We start from the raw sequence: 26,956 nt of genomic DNA, 5'->3' as shown, positions 1-26,956 counted from the left end.
GGGAGACGCACCAGACTACACACAAACAACCAAGGGAAAACGGTCTGGGGTCACACACATACCTCGGGGACACACCAGACTTCACACGGGGTTCACGGGTCTGGGGTCACACACATACCTCGGGGACACACCAGACTTCACACAGGGGTTCACGGGTCTGGGGTCACACACATACCTCGGGGACACACCAGACTTCACACGGGGTTCACGGGTCTGGGGTCACACACATACCTCGGGGACACACCAGACTTCACACGGCGTTCACGGGTCTGGGGTCACACACATACCTCGGGGACACACCAGACTTCACACGGACAACAAACAGGGAACATGAAACACAAGGCAGAACAAACGCATGTGAAGCAGAGCAAGCACATGTAGGGCAGTAATGGCAGAGCAACAGCATTTTGGGCAGATGACCTGGCAAACAAACAAAGACTGAACCAAGGTATAAAAAGGGAGGAACACAAACGAGGGACAGGTGAAAACAATCAACTAATTGGGTCAGAGTTAAGGGAACAGAAAACCACAAAGACTAGTTACTGTCATGATCCTGGGTTGATAATAGCTTCTCATACCCATAAAAGAAAACATTTATTTTCCAGACATCAAAGAAATAATTTGTGTTTGGGTACTCCATGGTTGAATATGAATATGAAGATATATCAAGTACCCATCCTTTGCAGCACCACAATATTTCAGTCTCATGCGCCAGCAGTTGTTGATATAATGAATGTTATGCACAACATGATCAAAGCACCTCGGGATCAGAGAACCAGCCTGACAGGTCTCACTCCACCACAGGTCCATAATCTACAAATGAATCAATATTTCTCTTTAGGGTCCTTGACAAGTCAACAGTGTGACTGCACTAACCCCACAGTGAAGGATACAATTCACATCTGGAACAATTCCTGCCATTGAAACAACCAGAACATGAACCTTACTGCAGATCTTGATAAAATCTCCACATTCAGTTTCGTTGGTTTTATTACTAGGATGATAAAAACTATTACAGGGAAGGACATCATCTAAAGGTTCAACATTCAAAGGTGTCAATCTTCAAGAAAACTGAGTTAGGAAACTTATTAATGTCACTTATTCCTTAAGGGATTCTCTGACATAGAATTTTACTTCTGTTTTCATTCAAGTTAGTGACACAGTCTTTAGTAGTTCAAATATTTGTGCTTTACAAAGTGAGTTCATAAATAAGCTAGGATTCCCTTACCTTTTCTGTAGTTCTACAAATATACAGCAACAGATTAGTTGTATTTCTGGTTGTATTTGTTTCATGCTTAAAATTGTAATTTGTAAATCTCTTATCATCCTTTTTTGGTTTCCCCCATTACATCAAAGGGATGGAGACGATGGACAACAGAAGCGTTGAATGCATGGAGCTGGAGGGATCAGCCATCACTGCAGCCCATATAAACTCAAGCCAAGATACTGCAGTCAATGCCACCAACATTACCTTTTTCCCCTACTATCAGCACTCTCTGTATGTGGCTGCCAGCTACATCCTGACCTACTTCTTCATCTTCCTGCTGTGTATGGTGGGGAACATCCTGGTATGTCTGATTGTACTGGAAAACCGTCGTATGCGCACTGTCACCAACCTCTTCATCCTCAATCTGGCTATAAGTGACCTACTGGTTGGCATCTTCTGCATCCCTACAACACTGGTGGACAACCTAATCACAGGTAAATATCCTGTCATACTGAAGTTCTCCTGTCATGTCTCCAGTCATACTGTCCCAGTGTGTTTCAGGAAAGTCCATTCTCAGTCGTATTAAAGGACACTGCACCACACTGACATCAGACATTTTAGCAAGTCATTAACTTTTAACCAGCTATGATCCAACTACATGCATGTTAGTCAGACCTTGTGTCGAGAGACTTTGGTCTCATTCAGCCTTCTGGTGTATAGGAATAAGGGAAAATAAGTTAGTGTAATAACAAGATGTCACAGATAAGTTAATAGCTACCAACACGATTTCAAAAACCCTTCAGTCCAGTACCTTGTCCAGTCTGCTGCGGTCTCTGTCCATGTGAGCCTTCCACTTTACTGAACAGAGTGACTGACTCTGTCCCTATTCAGAGTTGACTTTGAAGATGGCTTTCCCTACGCTCAGAATATTAGTTGTTTTGAAGTGTTTTGAAAGTTATCTCACAAAGCTAAGAACTCTCAGTTTTACTATTGTGGCCCTGACTGAAATATTTTAGGAGGTGCACATCAAACACAGTGTGCCTGTAGCTGCAGTGGCTAATGTAAAGGAAAAGTCTGCTGATGATTATTATTTTTCTCATTGTCAACAAATTCAATGGTCTAAAGCAGGGGGGTCAAACTCATTTTAGGTCAGGGGCCATATGGAGGAAAATCTATTCCCAAGTGGGCCGGACCGGTAAAATCATGGCATAATAACTTAAAAATAACGACAACTTCAGATTTGTTTCCTTTAGTCCAAAATAGTACCAGCACATTCTGAACACATCACAAATAATGCTCTTTACAAAACACTTCAAATTAGTTGAAACTTCTGAGGAAAAAATGGTGCAATTTCAAGAACACAATGCCTCAGTGATTGGAACTTAAACTTCGTCTCATATCTATCTATTATCTACTTTAAGTCACAGCCTATCTGGGATTGAACAAAATACTCTTCTAAGTATCGAATACCTCATTCGTCATTTCCTCATCTTAATCCTGAGCTAACTCACCACACCATACAAACGGAGGTAAAAACTACTGAAGCGCGTAATGTTCGAAGTAGAAGATTTAATAGGCAGAACGACAAGGCAGCTGGCTCCGGGCCAGTTGACATATACGTATAGGCCTACTTGCTCAGCCCCGGTATGAAAAGTTTGCCTGCTTAACATAATTGCTATTGCTACACCCAGTGGACATATTTAGAACAGCAGTTTCTTTCATTGAAACATTGCAGCTAATTTAAACTTCAAATCATCTCGCGGGCCAGATTAAACCCGTTTGGGGGCCTGATCTGGCCCGCAGGCCATACGTTTGACACCCCTGGTTTAAAGACTAAAGACACAATTAATTAGTTACCTGTGTCGCTGAAGCCTCAGTTTGTTTTTGTGTTGTTTCCTTGTTGCCCAAGAACTCCTAAAAAGACAGACCAGGGCTCTGGAGCTTATGTTCAATCTTCTTCTTCTCCTTTCGGCTGCTCCCTTCAGGGGTCGCCACAGCGAATCATCTGCCTCCATTTAACCCTATCCTCTGTATCCTCCTCACCCACACCAACTATCCTCATGTCCTCCTTCACTACATCCAAGAACCTCCTCTAGGCCTTCCTCTAGGCCTCCTTCCTGGCAGCTCTAACCTCAGCATCCTTTTACCAATGTATTCACTGTCCCTCCTCTGAACATGTCCAAACCATCTCAATCTGGCTTCCCTGGCTTTTTCTCCAAAACATCTAACATGAGCTGTCCCTCTGATGTCCTCATTCCTGATCCTATCCATCCTCGTCACTCCCAGAGAGAACCTCAACATCTTCAGCTCTGCTACCTCCAGCTCTGCCTCCTGTCTTTTTCTCAGTGCCACTGTCTCTAAACCAGACAACATTGCTGGTCTCACCACTGTCTTGTCCACCTTTCCTTTCATTCTTGCTGACACTCTTTTGTCACACATCACACCTGACACTTTCCTCCACCCGTTCTAACCTGCCTGCTGGAGCTTATGTTCAATAACAACAGCATATGCCAGCCCACTGTGCTAAATTAGTGCATCACATCCACTGCTGAAAATAGCCCTGAACAAATTCACTATTTACTCCCATTTGAGTGATGTTTGCTAAAAAGTACAGCACCCCACTGTTTTAGGAAATGACTGGAGGTTTTTAACAAAACTATATATTTGTGAGACATTTTAAAGATTTCTATCTTCAGCTGAAACACTGATATACAAACATTACAAATGGCCTCCAAGTTGTATATGTTGCTTCAGTACCTCTATTTCAGTGGTGCAGCAGCTCTGTTGAACCACAATTCAAAAGCAAAGTCTGATTTTCATTAGTTAATTTTCAGTACATTTTTATTTATTATTACTTTAGTCAGTTTCAAGTTATTTCAGTGACCATTGTTTTGTTTTTCTTTCTTTAATGGAAGGATACCAACAATTGTGTCCATGTGTATAAACCCTAGGAACACCGACACACTGGCACCTGTCATTCACATACACACATACAATCTGTGCTTCCTATAAGTATAAAAAGGAATCTACTACCACAATGGACATCAGTAGATACACACGACGTCTGTAATATGTTTAAAAGGCAGTAGGATCTTAGATATCACCATTTTTCCATTGGTGTTTTCTAGTGTGAAGAACAAAAGGAAATAGGTGAGATCACACAATATTATATAGAAAGACAATAGTGATAATAACGCAGGTCTGACAAAAAAAAAAAAAGATAACACATATGATTAGCAGTAAAAAAAAAATCCTCATTAGGTATAAAAGTTTTTAGAGAGAATGTGTGAGCAAAATAGTTTAGTGAACATTTTTCATTTTTCCTGTCTTATGTTGACTTTAGAGTCAACAGGTAAAGAGCTTCTCTGTGCATCAGACTGCTCTGAAGAAGCCTTATTTCTTATTTAGCTAGCTACCTGAAAGAAGAAGCATTTACATGGGTTTTGTTTGTAGATAGGGGTGGTTGGTGTGTGTATTGATGGTTATCTCAGCAGCTCGCTATTCACCAGCTGCTCACGATGTCAACGTCTCTGTCTGATTTCTCCAAGTAATAATATCAGAGAATGTGACTGTCAGTGTGGTTACTTTGGAGTCACTGACAGGCATCTTTAATGAAGCTGACAGGTTTGCGCTACTGGTAATTAGTAAGGTCATGTGATTTCATTTTTAGCCCAGCACTGATGATAGTTTTGTGCATGGTGTTGATTTGAAGTGTTCTGCTGAACGGCAGGAGATGGCGCTGACTAATGAACAGCGCTGTCTTCTTGATGTGGTTTATATTTGGCTCTTTTTTTGTTTTTTTGTTGTGAACGTGATGATGTGATTGAACTGGAGGAGTTCTTACACCTGTGGTAGGCCGTAAACACTGTGTCATTCTATTCACTGATGAAGGGCACAGAGCTTAAATGTCACAGTGTATGCTGAAGAAACCAGGAAAATAAAGAGACAAATTATATTATTAAAGTGACTTTCTTTAATCATGGTTAATTACATGCTTTAATGCACGCGTTAAAACAGTTTGGGGGCTGTTTTTTATTTTTTTGTATTTTATTTGTATTTTATTTGTGTGTGTGTACAGTATGTTTTCATCCTTTAATTCTGGTGATTAAGCCAAGGCAAGTAATAGCAAATATAGAAACCCATTTTTATTCAATTCAATTCAATTCAATTCTATTTGTATAGCGCCAAATCACAATACAAATCATCTCAAGGCACTTTACAAAAACTAAAACTAAAAACCCAACAATTCCCTTATGAGCAAGCACTTGGCGACAGTGGAGAGGAAAAACTCCCTTTAACGGAAGAAAAAACCTCCAGCAGAACTGGGCTCAGTTTGGGCGGCCATCTGCCTCGACCGGTTGGGGTGAGTGGATAGAGCAGAGAGAAAAGAACAGCAACAATAAACAACAAATAGACACTGCAGGTTGGTGGGACCAGTAACTGCACATCAGCGATATACAGCTCCAGGACCAGGGACACCTGCAGAAGGTACAGAGAGAGAGAGAGAGAGAGGGAGAGAGCACAAACTAGGGGAGAGAGAGGGCACAAGGTTAGCAACATTCAATGGTGGAATATACATGAGGTGGGAGGAGAGAAGAGAGGGGAGGGGAGGGGAGGGGAAGGGAGGGGGGTAGGGTAGGGGAGCTCAGTGCACCGATGGTCCTCGGGCAGTCTAGGCCTATAGCAGCATAACTAAGGGATGGTTCAGGGTTGCCTGAAGCCAGCCCTAATTATATGCTTTGTCGAAGAAGAAGGTTTTAAGTCTAGCCTTAAAAGTATAGAGAGTGTCTGCCTCCTGAACCCAGACTGGGAGCTGGTTCCACAGGAGAGGAGCTTGATAACTAAAGGCTCTGCCTCCCATTCTGCTTTTGGAAACTCTGGGAACCATAAGTAGACCTGCACTCTGAGAGCGAAGTGGTCGATTGGGATAATATGGTACTATGAGGTCTTTAAGGTATGAAGGTGCTTGATTATGAAGGGATTTGTATGTGTGGAGAAGGATTTTAAATTCTCTTCTGGATTTTACAGGGAGCCAATGAAGAGAAGCTAATATAGGAGAAATATGATCTCTCTTGCTAGTTCCTGTCAGGACTCTGGCTGCGGCATTCTGGATTAATTGGAGGCTTTTTATGGAGATACAGTAATCTAGCCTTGAGGTAACAAATGCATGGACTAGTTTTTCTGCATCATTTTGAGACAGGATGTTCCTAATTTTGTAAATGTTGCGCAGGTGAAAGAATGCAGTTCTAGAGATTTGTTTTATGTGTGAGTTAAAGGACATGTCCTGGTCAAAAATAACTCCAAGGTTTTTTACAGTAGTGCTGGAGGCCAGGGCTATGCCATCTAGAGTAGCTATAATTTGAGAAAAGTTATTTCTGAGATTTTTTGGCCCAAATATAATGACTTCTGTTTTCTCCGAGTTTAAAAGTAAAAAGTTACTGGTCATCCAGGCCTTTATGTCAGTTAGACAGGCTTGAAGTCTGGTTAACTGGTTTGTGTTAACAGGTTTAATAGATAGATATAACTGAGTGTCATCTGCATAGCAGTGGTAATTAATAGAGTGCTTCCTAATGACATATCCTAAAGGAAGCATGTACAGGGTGAACAGAATCGGTCCTAGCACAGAACCTTGTGGAACTCCATAACTAACTTTTGTTCGTGTGGAAGGTTCATCATGGACATGAACAAACTGGAATCTGTCCGATAAATAGGATTGGAACCACTTTAATGCTGTTCCTCTGATACCAATCACATGCTCCAGTCTCTGTAATAAGATGTTGTGGTCAATGGTGTCGAATGCTGCACTAAGGTCTAGGAGGACAAGTATTGAAACAAGTCCATTATCTGAGGCTAAGAGAAGATCGTTGGTAACTTTCAACAGTGCTGTTTCTGTACAATGATGTGCTCTAAATCCTGATTGAAAATCTTCAAATAGTTCATTCCTGTGTAAGTGGTCTGATAGCTGCTTAGCAACAGCTTTTTCTAGGATTTTAGAAATAAATGGCAGGTTGAATATTGGTCTATAATTAGCCAAGACTCCTGGATCAAGACTAGGCTTTTTGAGTAAAGGTTTTATGTGTGAAGAGTAGCTGCAATCAGCTCTAGCTCCTGCCTACACCTTCTTTGGTCAATATGATAAGCTGTTTTTGAATCCATTTGTCAATTTGTTTAAGCATTAGGTGCATTATTATGTATAGTTTATTATATGTACACATCGGTATATGTACTTTGTTGATTTGACAGAACATTTTAAGCTTCATCTGGACATTCAGATTGTGGAGAAAGTGAGAAGGATGTTTGACATCCTTGACAAATGGCAGTTATGGAGAAGGAAAATGGGCACTTGTCCTTGTTGAAGTCAGGTCTGATCCTAGGGTCAGACCCCAAAGAGAATGAGCATTTATACTGAGCCTTATGCCCAGTGGTCTTTCTGTCTCTGTCACTGTCCTCTGTCTTTGTCTGTGCTCTCACCAAATAGCAAACTTAACATCCAATCACAGAATCCATAATCTTATTGAAGGCATATACTGAACCATTCAGATTTATGACTCTAATTGAATACTTGGTTGTTATGTGTAATGCAGACAGGTCATATCATTTAACTGAATTTTCTTTTATTTGTTAATGAAGAATAATTGCAAAACTTTATAATGCTGAACAGGTTTGGTATTTTATCTCCACTTACAGTAAAATAATTAAGTGCATCAGTTACAGTAGCTCACTCCCTGTGCACAGCTATGTCAACTAATGTTATCTGACAATGTTCACACCATGAAGCTGTAACCACACACTTTCTAAGTCACAGTAATAAAGACCCAGTGTTCAGTCTGAACAGGCAGCAACTGGATTTGCTTTTCAACTTACCTGTGGATTTAATCTCCACCATGAAATCCACCGCTACTTTCTTCTTCTCTTACAATGCTTCTGTGTGGTGTGTTTGTGAAATCTGACATTAGTTAATAATAAGCCTAATTATTAATTATTATAATTTTTAGGGGGGCTGAGATGAAATGAAGGTGTGCTTGAGCACCCCTAAAAGGATCTAACACTGCCCCTGTTTGAAATTCTGTAAGACTACAACATTTCATTTAGTCTTATGCATAAGACAGACTTGTCCAGTCAAATACTGTTTCCTTACTGATGACTTTTAGATCAGTGTTAATTAAGGACTGGAGTGACAGCTCATCTCAATTTATTTCCTTTCTCACTTTTAAATTAGAATATGGGTATAGTATGAAGTGTTTCTAGATTTTCCAATTTTTATCTAATAAGGCCCATCAAGAGCTGTTTTACATGTAATTTCACTTTGTAAAATCATAAATATGTATTTTTGTGATCTGTTTCTTTAAATTCAGATTTATTAACTGACTGTACTGACCATGGCTTTTACCAAGTCAAGTGTATTATGGAGTAGAAATGAAAGTCACTCTGCCCCTTCTGCTCAACACTTCAACCAATTAATATCAGGTTATAGGTGTGGCAGACACAAGACACCACTGGCTATTAGGTTAACCTGTAGGAGTCGTAATAACATAGTGACATTTACTAGTGATTAAAGGCTTGGGGTCATTTTTTTTTAGTTTTTATTGACATTTAAGTCCAGTGATTAATGGTATAAAGCAAAGTGCCAAACTGGCTGAGGTAACGACACAAACAACTAAAAACTAATCATGTCTGATGAGCAGCAGCAACAGTCTCCACACTGATGAAAAGTGAAAGCAAATGAATCTGTCCCAACTATTATTTGATTTTGGTTGTTGAAAAAAAATGAGTCAAAATTGAGTGGAAAATTGAGGTGACCCAAACTTTTATGCTTTATGGTACATGTACAATAAGCATGTCGAAATCTGACAGTTTTTTGTTGACCGGATGAAATAAGTAGATGTATTGCAGTAACAAACTCACAAAGAATAGTCACTTTTTTCAGTTGTATGCAGAGATTTAACATGTCTTAGGTGATTGTTTTGGTTTTACATAATACATTTTACATAATTTACTGCGATTGAGTGTTGCTGCTCTCATCAATGTTTCCAGGAGCAAGCAGCTATTTTTAGTGATTAGACTCTGATCCAACGTCTGTACCTGTTCAGAAACCAAACAGGTAGCACACAAAGCTATTTGCAGGTTTTCACTGTTTAGGTCACTGAGTTTAGATTGATGGCAAAAATGATGATGTCTGATGAGCTTTATTGCTCATGTTGGATGGATTCTCAGTCATCCAGGTGAAGTTGTCTAGAGGTTGAGTCATGGCAACTGGACTTCTAGTTTTTAGGTCGACTGATACATTTATTTCAATTTATCTGTTACATCTGTTAGGAAAAGGCAAAAGAGTCTGCCAGTCTCTCTGCCAGGAGCAGCCTCAACCCAGACCAAATCTGCCTGCTATTGGACCTTCGTCTGAACACCACATACTTCTCATACAGAGGAGAATTTTACAGACAGAAACATGGATGTGCCATGGGCTCCCCTGTGTCACCCATTGTTGCCCATCTGTACATGGAAGAAGTAGAAAAGAAATCTCTTAGCTCCTTTACAGGGATGACCCATTGTTTCAGATATATGCATGACACCTGGGTGAAAAACAAGACCCAGGAAGTTCAAGCCTTCACAGATCACATCAGTGCAGTACACATAAACATCAAATTCACCAGGGAGGACACTAAAGAGAACAGGCTGGTTTTTTGGACTGTGAGGTCCTTGTCGAGTCTGAGGGGAACCTAGAGATAAAAGTCTAGAGAAAACCCACACACACAGACCAATACCTTCTTTTTAACTCCCATCACCCACTGCAACACAAACTAGGAGTCATCAGGACTTTTCACCACAGAGCAAACAACATCCCTACTTGAGAAGAGAAAGGAGGACACACACTTGAAGGCAACATCCACATCAGGAAGAAAAACAAGAGACATGACTGAGACTCAAGATCCACAGAGGAAAAACCTGGTCATTCCCTATGTAGCAGGTGATTAGAGAATCCAACCACCACTTAACAGGAGGTTGGCCCCGCACAGGAGCAGCAGATCCTCAGGGGTGGAGGGCTCAGACATAATCTGTCTTCAGTCTACCAGGCTAGACATCAAATGTTTTCCAGGGAGGACACATTGTGCAGCCAGTTAGTGAATCAGAGCAGTCACATGAGTCCACCATTAGATCCTAACAACCCTCACCTGAGCTCACTTCTATCGTTCACCTAACAAGCCTATTCAGGCCAGGTGTGAAGTGAAACCAACTCAGGGGTGTAGGTCTAACAACTCTCACCTGATTTACATAGCTCACCTAATGAGCCTATGGGTCTAGGGGGGAGTGAAGCCAACCTGGAAGATAAATTGGAGTTTCCATACCAGCTTTCTCTCAGACTGATGAAGCTACTTGGATGAGTGGTGAAACGTTACCTGGTTGATCCTGCCAGTAGCATGTGCTTGTCTCAAAGATTAAGCCATGCAAGTCTAAGTACACATGGCCGGTACAGTGAAACTGCGAATGGCTCATTAAATCAGTTATGGTTCCTTTGATCCCTCCAACGTTACTTGGATAACTGTGGCAATTCTAGAGCTAATACATGCCAACGAGCGCTGACTTCTGGGAATGTATGCATTTATCAGTCGACCTAAAAACTAGAAGTCCAGTTGCCATGAATCAATCTCTAGCTCATTTTGAATGTATGTCCATCTATCTTTTCTCTATAGCACTTATTCCAATTTGGGGTCATGGAGGTCTGGGGCCAACCCCAGCTGACACTGGGTGAGAGCTGGCACACACACAGAAACAAACAAACACATTCAGAGCTAAGGGCAATTCAGAGTCACCAATTAACCCCAGTCTACATGTGTTTGGACTGTGGGAAGAAACTGGAATATCCAGAGGAAACCCAAGACACATGGAGAACATGCAGACTCCACACACACAGGCCCCACGGTTGAATGAGATTCAAACTTTCTTGCTGTGAAGTGACAGTGCTAACCATTTCACCATTGCGCTAAACTGGCAGACATTTACAGTGGAATAACCCTCATAGATATTGACACTCTATTTATATCTATCTTGTGAAGAATCTCATATAGTGACTTTCCTTACATATATAAGGCCTGAACTGTTCTGAGAACATCTAACAAAACCATACAAAAGTGGTCAAAAAACCATAAACATGGTGTTTCTAAAATTCAGAATCTGTGTGAGTGACGGCAAAACTCAGGTGAGCGTGCTGAACCCTCTCTGCTCCTACTTATAGAAGACTCCTGTGTTTTGGGATTCAACCTGGCCAGTGAGGAGAATGGGAAACAGTTTAAGCTGGAGGAGAGAGAGAACAAAGGGGAGAGACAACAAAATATGTGCTCTGATGATTTCAGTTTCATGGTTCCATATATTATACAAAGGTGTTTTTAAACAAATCAAATTACATTCTTAAAATAAGAAAAATCTGAGTTTATTGAGTGGAGATGAGACTGTGTAGATCAAACTATTATATTTTTTAACCTTCATAAATAACAGTTATATCTAGAAACATATAAACTACAAATTCATTTTGAAAATGTATTGGTTTAATGGACAAATATGCTTGGGGGAACAGAACAGACATTTTTCAAAAAGAATTAACAACATGAAGTCCATCTGACGGAGTTGACGATGGAGACCAGCAAGACTGATAAAACTGCAACGAACAAAATATTTCATTTGACAGCTCACAATACAAAAAGAAACATTCATTTCTTTCAGAAGCTTTAAAAATCAATATGAAACTGACATAAAAAATATATATATATTTAGGTTGGGCCTCTCAAAGCAATTGGAGTTTAATCACTATGTAACATGCATGATAACAATGGTTTCAACTTGTTATCAACTTGTTCCTGTACTCCTTGGTTTTTCAAGTTTGATGTGAAAGTGAGCTTCATTCTTTGTTTGCTCCTCAGTATGTTTCCACTGCTTCCATTCTACCTGTGTTTTCCCTTGCTCAGAAGAAAGACCCGGATATTTGTTTTTAGTACCAAATTAATTGTAAATTACAGTAAATTACATGACACACATAAAAAAAAACATTTATGTGACATTAATTCACCATCAGAATTAGTGTCTGATGGTGTTGACACCAGACAGAGTTGACAAAAGGCCATACTTCTGCTTAAGTCTCGTCTTTCTCATAACAGCCATTTTGTCCTTCATCTGTTGCCTGTGGTCTGTATGGTTTTAATAAATTAAGCATTGATTGCATAATATTTTTTGCACAAATATTGAATTGTATGCACTTTGGTGATGACACACTATGGTTGTGACTCATAAGGCGTTAATAAATAGCTATGAAATGAAAAAACTTTAAAACCTTACCAGAGCTAGAATGTTCCCCTGACATGAGGCAGAATGAGGAGGTGATAAAAGGGTCCTCTGAATTATACAGTGGGTACGGAAAGTATTCAGACCCCTTTAAATTTTTCACTCTTTGTGTCATTGCAGCCATTTTCCAAAATCAAAAATGTTCATTTTATTTCTCATTAATGTACACTCAGCACCCCATCTTGACAGAAAAAAACAGAAATGTAGAAATTTTTGCAAATTTATTAAAAAAGAAAAACTGAAATATCACATGGTCATAAGTATTCAGACCCTTTGCAGTGACACTCATATTTAACTCACATGCTGTCCATTTCTTCTGATCCTCCTTGAGATGGTTCTGCTCCTTCATTGGAGTCCAGCTGTGTTTAATTAAACTGATTGGACTTGATTAGGAAAGGCACACACCTGTCTATATAAGACCTTACAGCTCACAGTGCATGTCAGAGCAAATGAGAATCATGAGGTCGAAGGAACTGCCCAAGGAGCTCAGAGACAGAATTGTGGCAAGGCACAGATCTGGCCAAGGTTACAAAAGGATTTCTGCAGCACTCAAGGTTCCTAAGAGAACAGTGGCCTCCATAATCCTCAAATGGAAAAAGTTTGGGACGACCAGAACTCTTCCTAGACCTGGCCGTCCAGCCAAACTGAGCAATCGTGGGAGAAGAGCCTTGGTGAGAGAGGTAAAGAAGAACCCAAAGATCACTGTGGCTGAGCTCCAGAGATGCAGTAGGGAGATGGGAGAAAGTTCCACAAAGTCAACTATCACTGCAGCCCTCCACCAGTCGGGGCTTTATGGCAGAGTGGCCGGACGGAAGCCTCTCCTCAGTGCAAGACACATGAAAGCCTGCATAGAGTTTGCCAAAAACCACATGAAGGACTCCCAGACTATGACAAATAAGATTCTCTGGTCTGATGAGACCAAGATTGAACTTTTTGGCGTTAATTCTAAGCGGTATGTGTGGAGAAAACCAGGCACTGCTCATCACCTGCCCAATACAATCCCTACAGTGAAACATGGTGGTGGGAGCATCATGTTGTGGGGGTGTTTTTCAGCTGCAGGGACAGGACGACTGGTTGCAATTGAAGGAAAGATGAATGCGGCCAAGTACAGAGATATCCTGGAAGAAAACCTCTTCCAGAGTGCTCAGGACCTCAGACTGGGCCGAAGGTTCACCTTTCAACAGAACAATGACCCTAAGCACACAGCTAAAATAACAAAGGAGTGGCTTCGGAACAACTCTGTGACCGTTCTTGACTGGCCCAGCCAGAGCCCTGACCTAAACCCAACTGAGCATCTCTGGAGAGACCTGAAAATGGCTGTCCACCAACGTTCACCATCCAACCTGACAGAACTGGAGAGGATCTGCAAGGAAGAATGGCAGAGGATCCCCAAATCCAGGTGTGAAAAACTTGTTGCATCATTCCCAAGAAGACTTCATGGCTGTACTAGCTCAAAAGGGTGCTTCTACTCAATACTGAGCACAGGGTCTGAATACTTATGACCATGTGATATTACAGTTTTTTTTTTTTAATAAATTTGCAAAAATTTCTACATTTCTGTTTTTTTCTGTCAAGATGGGGTGCTGAGTGTACATTAATGAGAAATAAAATGAACTTTTTTGATTTTGGCAAATGGCTGCAATGACACAAAGAGTGAAAAATTTAAAGGGGTCTGAATACTTTCCGTACCCACTGTATCTACCCAAAATAATGCCTCATTTTTTTTTCCAATTAAAAAAGTCTGACGGTGTTGACAAAAACTATGGACACAATTTCAACTGAAAGTACATTTAAACATTTTAAATGTGTAACTTTTGATGCTCATTAATTTATTTATTAATTTATTTAGAAATAATTATAGTGTTTCATTTTTACACTACTTTTAAGTTTTTGAACATATTGAAACACAGACCTGAGACCTGACCCAATTAGACTGATGAGGATCTGGAAATGATGTGGGACTTGAGTCCTGACTCCAATGTGGGTCCACATTGGACCCACGACCTATAGCCCTCACAGATTTCATTGGTACAGTAGTTTCATCCAAATACTATGGCCCACTCAGACGTCCAGTCATCATCTGTACGTATCTAGCTGCAACTCCAACTGCTAGTTACAAGTTACATCAGAAAATGACTGCACCAGGACCAAGTGCACTTTTACATTATTCTTCAGTCCTCTCACCCACCTGACCTGGAACAACAGGCTTGTAAGGCAACTTCAACTAAGAGCCATGTCCCAGCTTGTCCCAGCAATATCAGTGTGTACTTCCCTTAATCCACCACTCACACTGAGTCCCCTCTGAAATAATTTTGGCCCATCACCAGTCTTACCAACTAAATTACATAAATGTAATGGCCACATGGAAAGCAATGTGTCAGAAACATCTGTATCATCATCTTAAAAGAACAAAGAGTTACTATAGCAACATCAAAAATACACAAGCTGTAGGCCTGCTCATGCCAGGTTTCAGAGCTGAAAGAAATATACAGAACCTTTACTGTACTTCAAGGTAAAAATTAGCAGTGCAATAATAAAAAGTTCAAACAGCACCACTTAATATTGTAGCTGTCCAGCATTTAATTAGAAAGCTGTTTATACAGCTCAGTGTTTTAATGTCTACAAATGATGTATTTTATCACTAGTAGAGAAAACCATTTAAACCAATTTAATGTGACTCAATACAGCAGCCCTGCAATAATTCTACCTTTGATACATTTGGTGCGGAGAGGCACAGTGTTGTAATGACAGCATGAAATGTCTGGGTCTGAACCTGCTCGCTGACTGGGACTTAAGTGTTGAGCTTGTATGATATTCGTGTGTCTGCATATGACCTGCCTGTTTGTCACTCTGCCAGAGATAGATAGATAGATAGATAGATAGATAGATAGATAGATAGATAGATAGATAGATAGATAGATAGTGACAGACAGACACAGACATAGATAGATAGACAGACAGACAGACAGACAGACAGACAGACAGACAGACAGACAGACAGACAGACAGATAGATAGATAGACAGACAGACAGACAGACACAGACATAGATAGACAGACAGACAGACAGACAGACAGACAGATAGATAGATAGATAGATAGATAGATAGATAGATAGATAGATAGATAGATAGATAGATAGATAGATAGACAGACAGACAGACAGATAGATAGATAGATAGATAGATAGATAGATAGATAGATAGACAGACAGACAGACAGACACAGACATAGATAGACAGACAGACAGACAGACAGATAGATAGATAGATAGATAGATAGATAGATAGATAGATAGATAGATAGATAGATAGATAGTGACAGACAGACACAGACATAGATAGATAGACAGACAGACAGACAGACAGACACAGACATAGATAGACAGACAGACAGACAGACAGACAGACAGACAGATAGATAGATAGATAGATAGATAGATAGATAGATAGATAGACAGACAGACAGACACAGACATAGATAGACAGACAGACAGACAGATAGATAGATAGATAGATAGATAGATAGATAGATAGATAGATAGATAGATAGATAGATAGACAGACAGACAGACAGACACAGACATAGATAGACAGACAGACAGACAGACAGACAGACAGATAGATAGATAGATAGATAGATAGATAGATAGATAGATAGATAGACAGACAGACAGACACAGACATAGATAGACAGACAGACAGACAGACAGATAGATAGATAGATAGATAGATAGATAGATAGATAGATAGATAGATAGATAGACAGACAGACAGACACAGACATAGACATAGACAGACAGACAGACAGACAGACAGACAGACAGATAGATAGATAGATAGATAGATAGATAGATAGATAGATAGATAGACACAGACATAGATAGACAGACAGACAGACAGACAGACAGACAGACAGACAGACATAGATAGATAGATAGATAGATAGATAGATAGATAGATAGATAGATAGATAGATAGATAGACAGACAGACAGACAGACAGACAGACAGACATAGATAGACAGACAGACAGACAGACAGACAGATAGATAGATAGATAGATAGATAGATAGATAGATAGATAGATAGATAGATAGACAGACAGACAGAGAGACATAGATAGACAGACAGACAGACAGACAGACAGACAGACAGACATAGATAGATAGATAGATAGATAGATAGATAGATAGACAGACAGACAGACACAGACATAGATAGACAGACAGACAGACAGACAGATAGATAGATAGATAGATAGATAGACAGACAGACAGACAGACAGACAGACAGACAGACAGACACAGACATAGATAGACAGACAGACAGACAGACAGACAGACAGACAGACAGACAGACAGATAGATAGATAGATAGATAGATAGATAGATAGATAGATAGATAGATAGATAGATAGACAGACAGACAGACAGACAGACAGACACAGACATAGATAGACAGACAGACAGACAGACAGACAGACAGATAGATAGACACATAGATAGATAGATAGATAGATAGATAGATAGATAGATAGATAGATAGATAGATAGATAGATAGATAGATAGATAGTGACAGACAGACACAGACATAGATAGATAGACAGACAGACAGACAGACAGACAGACAGACAGACAGACAGACAGACAGACAGACAGACAGATAGATAGACAGACAGACAGACAGACACAGACATAGATAGACAGACAGACAGACAGACAGATAGATAGATAGATAGATAGATAGACAGACAGACAGACAGACAGACAGACAGATAGATAGATAGATAGATAGATAGATAGATAGACAGACAGACAGACAGACACAGACATAGATAGACAGACAGACAGACAGACAGATAGATAGATAGATAGATAGATAGATAGATAGATAGATAGATAGATAGATAGATAGATAGATAGATAGATAGATAGTGACAGACAGACACAGACATAGATAGATAGACAGACAGACAGACAGACAGACAGACAGACAGACAGATAGATAGATAGATAGATAGATAGATAGATAGACAGACAGACAGACAGACAGACACAGACATAGATAGACAGACAGACAGACAGACAGACAGACAGACAGACAGACAGATAGATAGATAGATAGATAGATAGATAGATAGATAGATAGATAGATAGACAGACAGACAGACACAGACATAGATAGACAGACAGACAGACAGACAGATAGATAGATAGACAGACAGACACAGACATAGATAGACAGACAGACAGACAGACAGATAGATAGATAGATAGATAGATAGATAGATAGATAGATAGATAGATAGACAGACAGACAGACAGACAGACAGACAGACAGACAGACAGACACAGACATAGACATAGACAGACAGACAGACAGACAGACAGATAGATAGATAGATAGATAGATAGATAGATAGATAGATAGATAGATAGATAGATAGATAGACAGACAGACAGACACAGACATAGATAGACAGACAGACAGACAGACAGATAGATAGATAGATAGATAGATAGATAGATAGATAGATAGATAGATAGACAGACAGACAGACAGACACAGACATAGATAGACAGACAGACAGACAGACAGACAGACAGATAGATAGATAGATAGATAGATAGATAGATAGATAGATAGATAGATAGACAGACAGACAGACAGACACAGACATAGATAGACAGACAGACAGACAGACAGACAGACAGACAGATAGATAGATAGATAGATAGATAGATAGATAGATAGATAGATAGATAGATAGATAGATAGATAGATAGACAGACAGACAGACAGACAGACACAGACATAGATAGATAGACAGACAGACAGACAGACAGACAGACAGACACAGACATAGACATAGACAGACAGACAGACAGACAGACAGACAGACAGATAGATAGATAGATAGATAGATAGATAGATAGATAGATAGATAGATAGATAGATAGATAGATAGACAGACACAGACATAGATAGACAGACAGACAGACAGACAGATAGATAGATAGATAGATAGATAGATAGATAGATAGATAGATAGACAGACAGACACAGACATAGATAGACAGACAGACAGACAGACAGACAGATAGATAGATAGATAGATAGATAGATAGATAGATAGACAGACAGACAGACAGACAGACAGACAGACAGACAGACAGACAGACACAGACATAGATAGACAGACAGACAGACAGACAGACAGATAGATAGATAGATAGATAGATAGATAGATAGATAGATAGATAGATAGATAGATAGACAGACAGACAGACAGACAGACAGACAGACACAGACATAGATAGACAGACAGACAGACAGACAGATAGATAGACACATAGATAGATAGATAGATAGATAGATAGATAGATAGATAGATAGATAGATAGATAGACAGACAGACAGACAGACAGACAGACAGACAGACACAGACATAGATAGACAGACAGACAGACAGACAGACAGACACAGACATAGACATAGACATAGACAGACAGACAGACAGACAGACAGACAGACAGACAGACAGACAGATAGATAGATAGATAGATAGATAGATAGATAGATAGATAGATAGATAGATAGATAGATAGATAGACAGACACAGACATAGATAGACAGACAGACAGACAGACAGACAGACATAGATAGATAGATAGATAGATAGATAGATAGATAGATAGATAGATAGATAGATAGACACAGACATAGATAGACAGACAGACAGACAGACAGACAGACAGACAGACAGACATAGATAGATAGATAGATAGACAGACAGACAGACAGACATAGATAGACAGACAGACAGACAGACAGACAGACAGATAGATAGATAGATAGATAGATAGATAGATAGATAGATAGATAGATAGATAGATAGATAGATAGATAGATAGATAGATAGACAGACAGACAGACAGACAAAGACATAGATAGATAGACAGACAGACAGATAGATAGATAGATAGATAGATAGACAGACAGACAGACAGACAGACAGACAGACAGACAGACAGACAGACAGACAGACATAGATAGATAGACAGACAGACAGACAGACAGACAGATAGATAGATAGATAGATAGATAGATAGATAGATAGATAGATAGATAGACAGACAGACAGACAGACAGACAGACAGACAGACAGATAGATAGATAGATAGATAGATAGATAGACAGACAGACAGACAGATAGATAGATAGACAGACAGACACAGACATAGATAGATAGACAGACAGACAGACAGACAGACATAGATAGACAGACAGACAGACAGACAGATAGATAGATAGATAGATAGATAGATAGATAGATAGATAGACAGACAGACAGACAGACAGACAGACACAGACATAGATAGATAGACAGACAGACAGACAGACAGATAGACAGACAGATAGATAGATAGATAGATAGATAGATAGATAGATAGATAGATAGACAGACAGACAGACATAGATAGACAGACAGACAGAAAGACAGACATAGATAGACAGACAGACAGACAGACAGACAGACAGACAGATAGACAGTTCTCTGCCATGAGGTGCTATGTTGAATTTCCAGTGACCAGTATGAGAGACTGAGAGCAATAACACCAAATTTAACACACCTGCTCCCCATTCACATCTGAGACCTTGTAACACTAACGAGTCACATGACACCGGGGAGGGAAAATGGCTAATTGGGCCCAATTTGGACATTTTCACTTAGGGGTGTACTCACTTTTGTTACCAGCGGTTTAGACATTAATGGCTGTGTGTTGAGTTATTTTGAGGGTACAGCAAATTCACACTGTTATACAAGCTGTACACTCACTACTTTACATTGTAGCAAAGTGTCATTTCTTCAGTGTTGTCACATGAAAAGATATGATAAATTATTTACAAAAATGTGAGGGTTGTACTCACTTCTATGAGATAGTGTATATAGCCAGATAGACAGATAGACAGACAGACAGACACAGACAGCTGGATAGATAGATAGATAGACAGACAGACAGACAGACAGATAGATAGACAGATATAGATAGATAGATAGATAGATAGATAGATAGATAGATAGATAGATAGATAGATAGATAGATAGATAGATAGACAGACAGACAGATATAGATAGATAGATAGATAGGTAGATAGATGGATAGATAGACAGACAGACAGACAGACAGACAGACAGACAGACAGATAGATAGATAGATAGATAGATAGATAGATAGATAGATAGATAGATAGATAGATAGATAGATAGATAGACAGACAGACAGACAGACAGATAGATAGATAGATATCCCCATCTCCTTGGGGGAAATTCAGAAGAGATGGACAGAAAGACAGAGAGGAGGTAATTCAGCTCTGTATTTGATTGTATTGTGCTAAAAGGTTGTTCTATCTCCAAAAGCATGTTGAGAGTATGCAAAACACATATGTCTGCACTTTGCCCTTTTAAATGAAAAGGTCTTTCAAGAACAACCTAAATAATGCTGCAGTGGTTAGTAATTTAGACCCTGTCTAATGATTATGACTATCTTCTATGATTGAACATCTCATAATTGAGTCCTTCTCATCAGAAGATGTTTTCAGTATCAAATAATTCACTGATAATACTGATGATACCACCGTATTATCCACATTACTTAAAGTAGTTTGTGGTAGTTACTTATTCTGCTTATTCTCTTTTGTAGCATCATGGTGCTGGGGTGCATTGATTTTTTACACTATGTACTGTATTCACTCAATACGGTTGAAGTGACAATAAAAGATAAAAGTTTGACTTGACATTATCTATATATATTGTTTATTAAGTGTTCCCAAAAAAACTTTCTATATGCATGTTTGCTTTTCTGTTGCTTCTTACAATACAGCATAATGTAAAAAAATATATATATATTACATGCACTAAATGTCAAAGCTTCATACACCTGTTTATAATTTCAGTCATTATAGTTCTTCTGGTGTCTGCACCACTGCAGTTTCATGGTGAATAAGCTTATATTTCTAAGCTCCTCAAACGGAGGATCCATTTACTGTATGTTCAACAAAAGCACCATTTATTTATTTACTTATTTTCTGTGAATTGAGTTACACAATAAGGTCTAATTTAATGGAATTGTAAATTTCTCTACTCTATGGATCCATGGACTATCTCTAAACAATGTGTGCCTGGTGTTTATAACAGCAGCTCCCCAGTGCAAGGAAGCAAACAGCAGCTGTTTGGATATGTTTTAAAAGTATTAGTTGTACAGTACACAAATTTGAGTTGGAACTATACTATTAAATGACAAAAGAGGATGTAGATGTCAGTAGACATCTATGATAATTAGTATTCATTTTTTGGGGAGATATTATAATACTACAACTGCCTGCTGTATCAATTCTACTGTTTACTGCAGGATTCATGAAAACAACAGCATCAGAATCAGAATACTTTATTAATCCCTTGTGGGAAATTGTTCCCATGCTCCATACGACACCATATATGTTGCAGCAAAAAGGAAAGAATAAAAGTAAAGTTTAAAAATGAAAACAAAATATAAAATACAATTATAACAGACTAAATGAAACAAACTGACAGCTTTAAAAATACAGAAAATAATACACAAAAATACAGAAAGACACTATTTAAATATAAGATTAGATTGAACAGACTATACAGATTGAAACTATGAAGCAGGCAGGTTGACTGAGCAGATTAAAGTTATGTGCAGCCTCAATAATAGACAGATTGAGTTTCAGAGGGAGGAGTTGAACAGTTTAATGGCCACCAGAAGGAATTAATTCCTGTGGCCTCTGTGTTACATCGTGGGAGAATATGATTCTGTGGCTGAGCAGCATGTCGTGGAGACATTCTCCTCTTAGACACAGCTGTCAGAGTCCAGCCCCTCTCCCACAACAGGGCTAGCCTTGCAGATGAGTTTACTGAGTCTGTCCTTCACCCTCAGTTTGCTACCCCCGCACGCAACAGTACAGAGCATGGAATAGGCAACCAACCACAGACTCAAAAAACACCTTATATTTGTAAGCATTATAAAATATTCTACAAATGTTTAATGCCAGACCAGCAAAGCAGCACAGACCAGCTTCCTTTACTCTTGCTTTATCCTTCCTTGAGATCATTTACTATTTATTTTTGTCTTGGTTTTAAAATTTAACATCTTAGCATTTGATTTGTCTCTCAAATATCTTCTAGTTTTTGACTTTCTAATTTCTATTTTCTCAGGGTTACATGTGGATTTACAGTCAAAGCCCAGAGTTATTTTCACAGGCAGCTTTACTTAGGATCAGGAGTGTGTGGCAGATTTTGATGGTTATTGTAATCAATAATCACTCAGTACCTCAGGTTTCCTTTTTGACAGCGTATAGTAGAACTATGAAGGGGCAGCACTATATTATTTGGTAGGAAATATTTTCCTGTAGCTCTCCAATATTCTATCACCCTGGGGTCAATGTTCATTGATTTCAATTTTCATCATTCTGCTACAGCCCCATCATGCTCTAGTCAATCAAACTGATGTTCCTTGTAGGAAATGAGGTGGAGAGTATACTCACCATGTCAGGTGTCTTTGAAGCCTGACTTTCTGATTGATATGATTTTAAGGAAAGGAAGGAAAAGAGATGTGAGGAGACAGGTCCTTGTCTAACCTGTCACATCTCAGTGTTTGTCTGCAATTGAATTACACACAAAAAAAAAAAAAAGAAAAAGGCATGCCTTCAAATTTTAAGTGTGTAGGGCAAATCCCAACTCCCTTCACTGCATCCACATTTCTGTTGTGGATGTTAGTGCAGCCCACACAAAATGTGAGGAAAGGATTCAAGAAAGAAATACAAGGAGAGAGGAACTGAGGAAATTAATAAGAGAGCTTAGGGAACTGGAATCAAATTCCTTTTTGTGTGCGCAAACTTGGCCAATAAGAATGATTCTGGTGTCGGTCCATAACAGCCTTCTGTGAAGAATGGTTTTGTGTTTCCTCATTTCATGGCTTTTCCACTCAGCCTCTTTGCACCTTTATCCTCACAGGTCTAGAAGCTTTGAGACAATCCTCAAGATAGCGAACCAGAACCACCTCTGGGTCAAGCAAGGATCAAGGATCAAGGAACGATCAAATAAGGGAGTTTGACTGTACCCAAAATGTCACTAAGCAAATCTAATTCTAAATCCCATTACACCCTAAATTTCACCCACTTTAAGTTCACATCTCTCTTTGTCCTTTTCCAGATTTAAAAGCTGGTGTGAATATCTGTAGACAGCCTGAAATATCACATTATAATCACTGTTTCAAGTCATGCATGAGTGACATTTGAACCACTAAGAATTTCTAAGAATGTTCAATGGATGAATGAATAATTTAACTGCATAACTACTGAACTTGAGTACTGCTATTTATGGAGTTTTACTTTCTTTCTTCAGGTTGGCCCTTTTCCAACACAGTATGCAAGATGAGCGGCTTTGTGCAGGGCGTGTCTGTGTCTGCATCGGTCTTCACCCTGGTGGCCATTGCTGTCGAAAGGTTAGTGTATGGTGTGGTTTCATCTTAATAGCATCAAAACTGGTGGTAAGCCTAAGACACTGATTATTCAATCAATGACAAACCTGACTGATACATAATTTGGGGAATAAATGAAGATTTACAGACAATTCATAGCTCTCCACGGATTTTCTATTGCATGAGTCTCTGTGTCAGAATCCCAGATTTCCCATTTCCTGCTAATGCCTCACATCTTACCCACTTTTGTCTTCTTAAGGTTCTCTTTTTGGCAGCTGGTAAAAATAGCTAACTAACTTGATGGTGGCAAATCATAGCACACAGCAGCCTGTGGGCATTTTTTAGTTTTTTGTAAAAAGACTGAATTGTCAACAAAGTGCCTCACGCACTAGAAAGTCAAGGACGAACAAAGAATTATGGGTGTAGTTTACATAGCATGACCTGTTGCACTCTATGGTTGATGTTTCTGCTTAGCTGGATACTGTAAATTGAGGATCACCAACCTAGGTCCTGTAGATCTACTGTACTGCTTGTTTTCAAAATATCCCTGCATGTCCAGCTTCTGACTGGCTAAACACCCATCAGGGCAGTAGATCTAGAGGAACAGGGTTGGTGCTGCTGTATGTAATTAGTTGTAATTATCTTATCTTTGCCAGGTTTCGCTGTATAGTGTACCCTCTACAACCCAAGCCAACTGTACTTGTTGCCAAGGCAGCCATCATATTAATCTGGGTGCTAGCAGTGGTCATCATGTGTCCCGCTGCAGTGGCACTGACCGTGGAAAAGGTTCCTTTCCACTACATGGTGTACAACAACAACTTTAACCACACGTTCCCTTTGTACACGTGCTATGAAAACTTTGCCAATCCTCAGATGAGGAAGGTCTACACGGCAGTTCTGTTTGCTCACATCTACATGGTACCCCTCACCGTCATCGCCCTGATGTACGGGAGCATCGGAGTCAAACTGTGCTCCTCTGTGGTAGCGAACAGAGAGCCACAGCCGGCCAGTGGTACAGTCCAAGTGGAAGGTAGAAGACTTGGTCAGCCAATATCACAGAAAAAGATCAAGGTAATAAAGATGCTCATCCTAGTGGCTCTGCTTTTTATGGTGTCCTGGCTGCCACTCTGGACACTCATGATGCTGACAGATTATGAATGCTTGGACAAGGACCAGCTTGACCTTCTGACCAGCTACATCTTCCCCTTTGCTCACTGGCTGGCTTTCTCAAACTCCAGTGTCAACCCCATAATCTATGGCTACTACAATGAGAACTTTAAGAGCGGCTTCCAGGCAGTGTGTAAGTCCAGGCCCTTTTGCTGCCTTATGCTGTGCAAGCTGTGTAGAAGGATGGCCAGGAGGTGCAGGAAAGGAAGGTCTGTGCGAGCACCTTGTGCAGGCACTGACTTCAGAGATGCCACTAGCAATCACAACCACCTTGTACTGGGCCTGAGAAATCGAGTCCATAACGACAACAAGCTGACTGACACAGTAGCGGTAAACAGGGCAAGGGTGGGGTCTGTGATGGTCCACTCAGAAAGAAGTGCTTTAGATCGGGGGTTAGAAATGGCACCTAGTTCACTAGCAGTTTCTGCGTACCAGGCGTGGGATAGTTAAGGCAAACTGATACCCAGACATGAACCAAACAAAGCCAGATGCTCCATTCAAGTCTGAAGAAAGAAGCAACTATTATAATTATCCGATAATAAGTGTAATGTGGCCGCTGTTTGGAATTCATCTTTAATGACACGTTCATTCCATCAGGAACAACACAGAAGGAATCACTTTTTTTTGTAGGATTATTTTTCGGGCAGTTTTTTGCCTTTATTTGACAGGACAGTGGAGAGAGACAGGAAACTAGGAAGGGAAGACATGCAGACATGCAGACATGCAGACATGCAGACATGCAGACATGCAGACATGCAGACATGCAGACATGCAGACATGCATGACGGCCAGCCGGCTCGGGAGTCGAACCGGCATCTCCTGCGTATATGGATGGGCACACTACTGCTACGCCACCTGCGGCCCCCACAGATGGCATCACTGAAGCTGTCCATGCACCTGGAGGTAATTGTAGTCTTATTTAATAGTGCCATAGGTTAACATAGTGCTCAGCTCTACCACTGTAAACAATGCAGAGCCGAGTGCTTTACAGTACAGTTCACAGATGTCAAGGAGATGCAAGCCAAGCTAAGCAAATCCAGATTAAACTCGAGAATAGGTTGTTTTTGATATTTTAATCAACAGATCACTTTCACTTAGTAGTATGTTTCAGCTAAGAACTTCTGGTGCCATTTTCAGTTTGGGCAAACATCAAAGCTCCAATATACATGATCACCTCTCCCTGTCAGTAAAATAGCTGGCTGCTATGGAGATCTATAGGTGTACAAAGGCATTTTCGCCCATACTGTTGAGTTATTCTTTTTGTATATATAGGCCTTTTGTTTATAAACATTTGTATTGTTATGTATTTACTTATATACTGAAAAAAGTGACCAGGGCTCAGCCAGCTCTAACGACTCCTGGAGAGGGGGTAGGTGGTGCCACAACAGTTGAAGCCTTTGTTTCTCAGGGGAGGCTGCATTTTAAAGGACCCTTCAAAATGAGACGGCGTGACGCCACTGGCCTTTTGAATGCAGCCTTCGAAGGATGTGGCCCATCTACTGAGACAACCATTATGCGCTCGGCGTGTAGAACTACAGACAAGAGTGACCAAGTCAAATTAACCTTGCAATTGCATTGCTTCACCAAGGACTGCCAACCGGTATATAACCTATACCACCAAGTCAGAATGTAATGCCATGTGTTTTTACAACATCAAATGTAATTTAAGGTGTTTTTACCTTATTATCATTAGTGTTAAAATTATTCATTGATACAGTAAATGTCTTGTTTGCCTGAATATGTTTC

At 39.8% G+C, this 26,956-nt stretch overlaps 1 protein-coding gene across 1 annotated transcript; it reads left to right on the top strand.

Moving 5' to 3' along the window:
- Positions 1-1,358: 1,358 nt before the first annotated feature.
- Positions 1,359-25,870, top strand: npffr1l2 (neuropeptide FF receptor 1 like 2). Its single transcript, XM_026321889.1, has 3 exons — positions 1,359-1,701; positions 23,968-24,067; positions 24,700-25,870. The coding sequence occupies exons 1-3, from the start codon at positions 1,359-1,361 to the stop codon at positions 25,658-25,660; spliced, it is 1,404 nt and encodes a 467-aa protein (XP_026177674.1). The 3' UTR covers positions 25,661-25,870.
- The last annotated feature ends 1,086 nt before the right edge of the window (positions 25,871-26,956 follow it).

This window comes from Mastacembelus armatus, chromosome 9, assembly GCF_900324485.2.
Source record: "Mastacembelus armatus chromosome 9, fMasArm1.2, whole genome shotgun sequence".
NCBI lineage: Eukaryota > Metazoa > Chordata > Actinopteri > Synbranchiformes > Mastacembelidae > Mastacembelus > Mastacembelus armatus.
This window is presented reverse-complemented; position numbering and strand designations above follow the sequence as displayed.

Coding starts and splice junctions, on each gene's coding strand:
- npffr1l2 (XM_026321889.1), top strand. CDS start 1,359: ATGGAGACGATGGACAACAGAAGCGTTGAATGCATGGAGCTGGAGGGA. Junction 1,702..23,967: donor GGTGGACAACCTAATCACAG/GTAAATATCCTG, acceptor TTCTTTCTTCAG/GTTGGCCCTTTTCCAACACA. Junction 24,068..24,699: donor GTGGCCATTGCTGTCGAAAG/GTTAGTGTATGG, acceptor TATCTTTGCCAG/GTTTCGCTGTATAGTGTACC.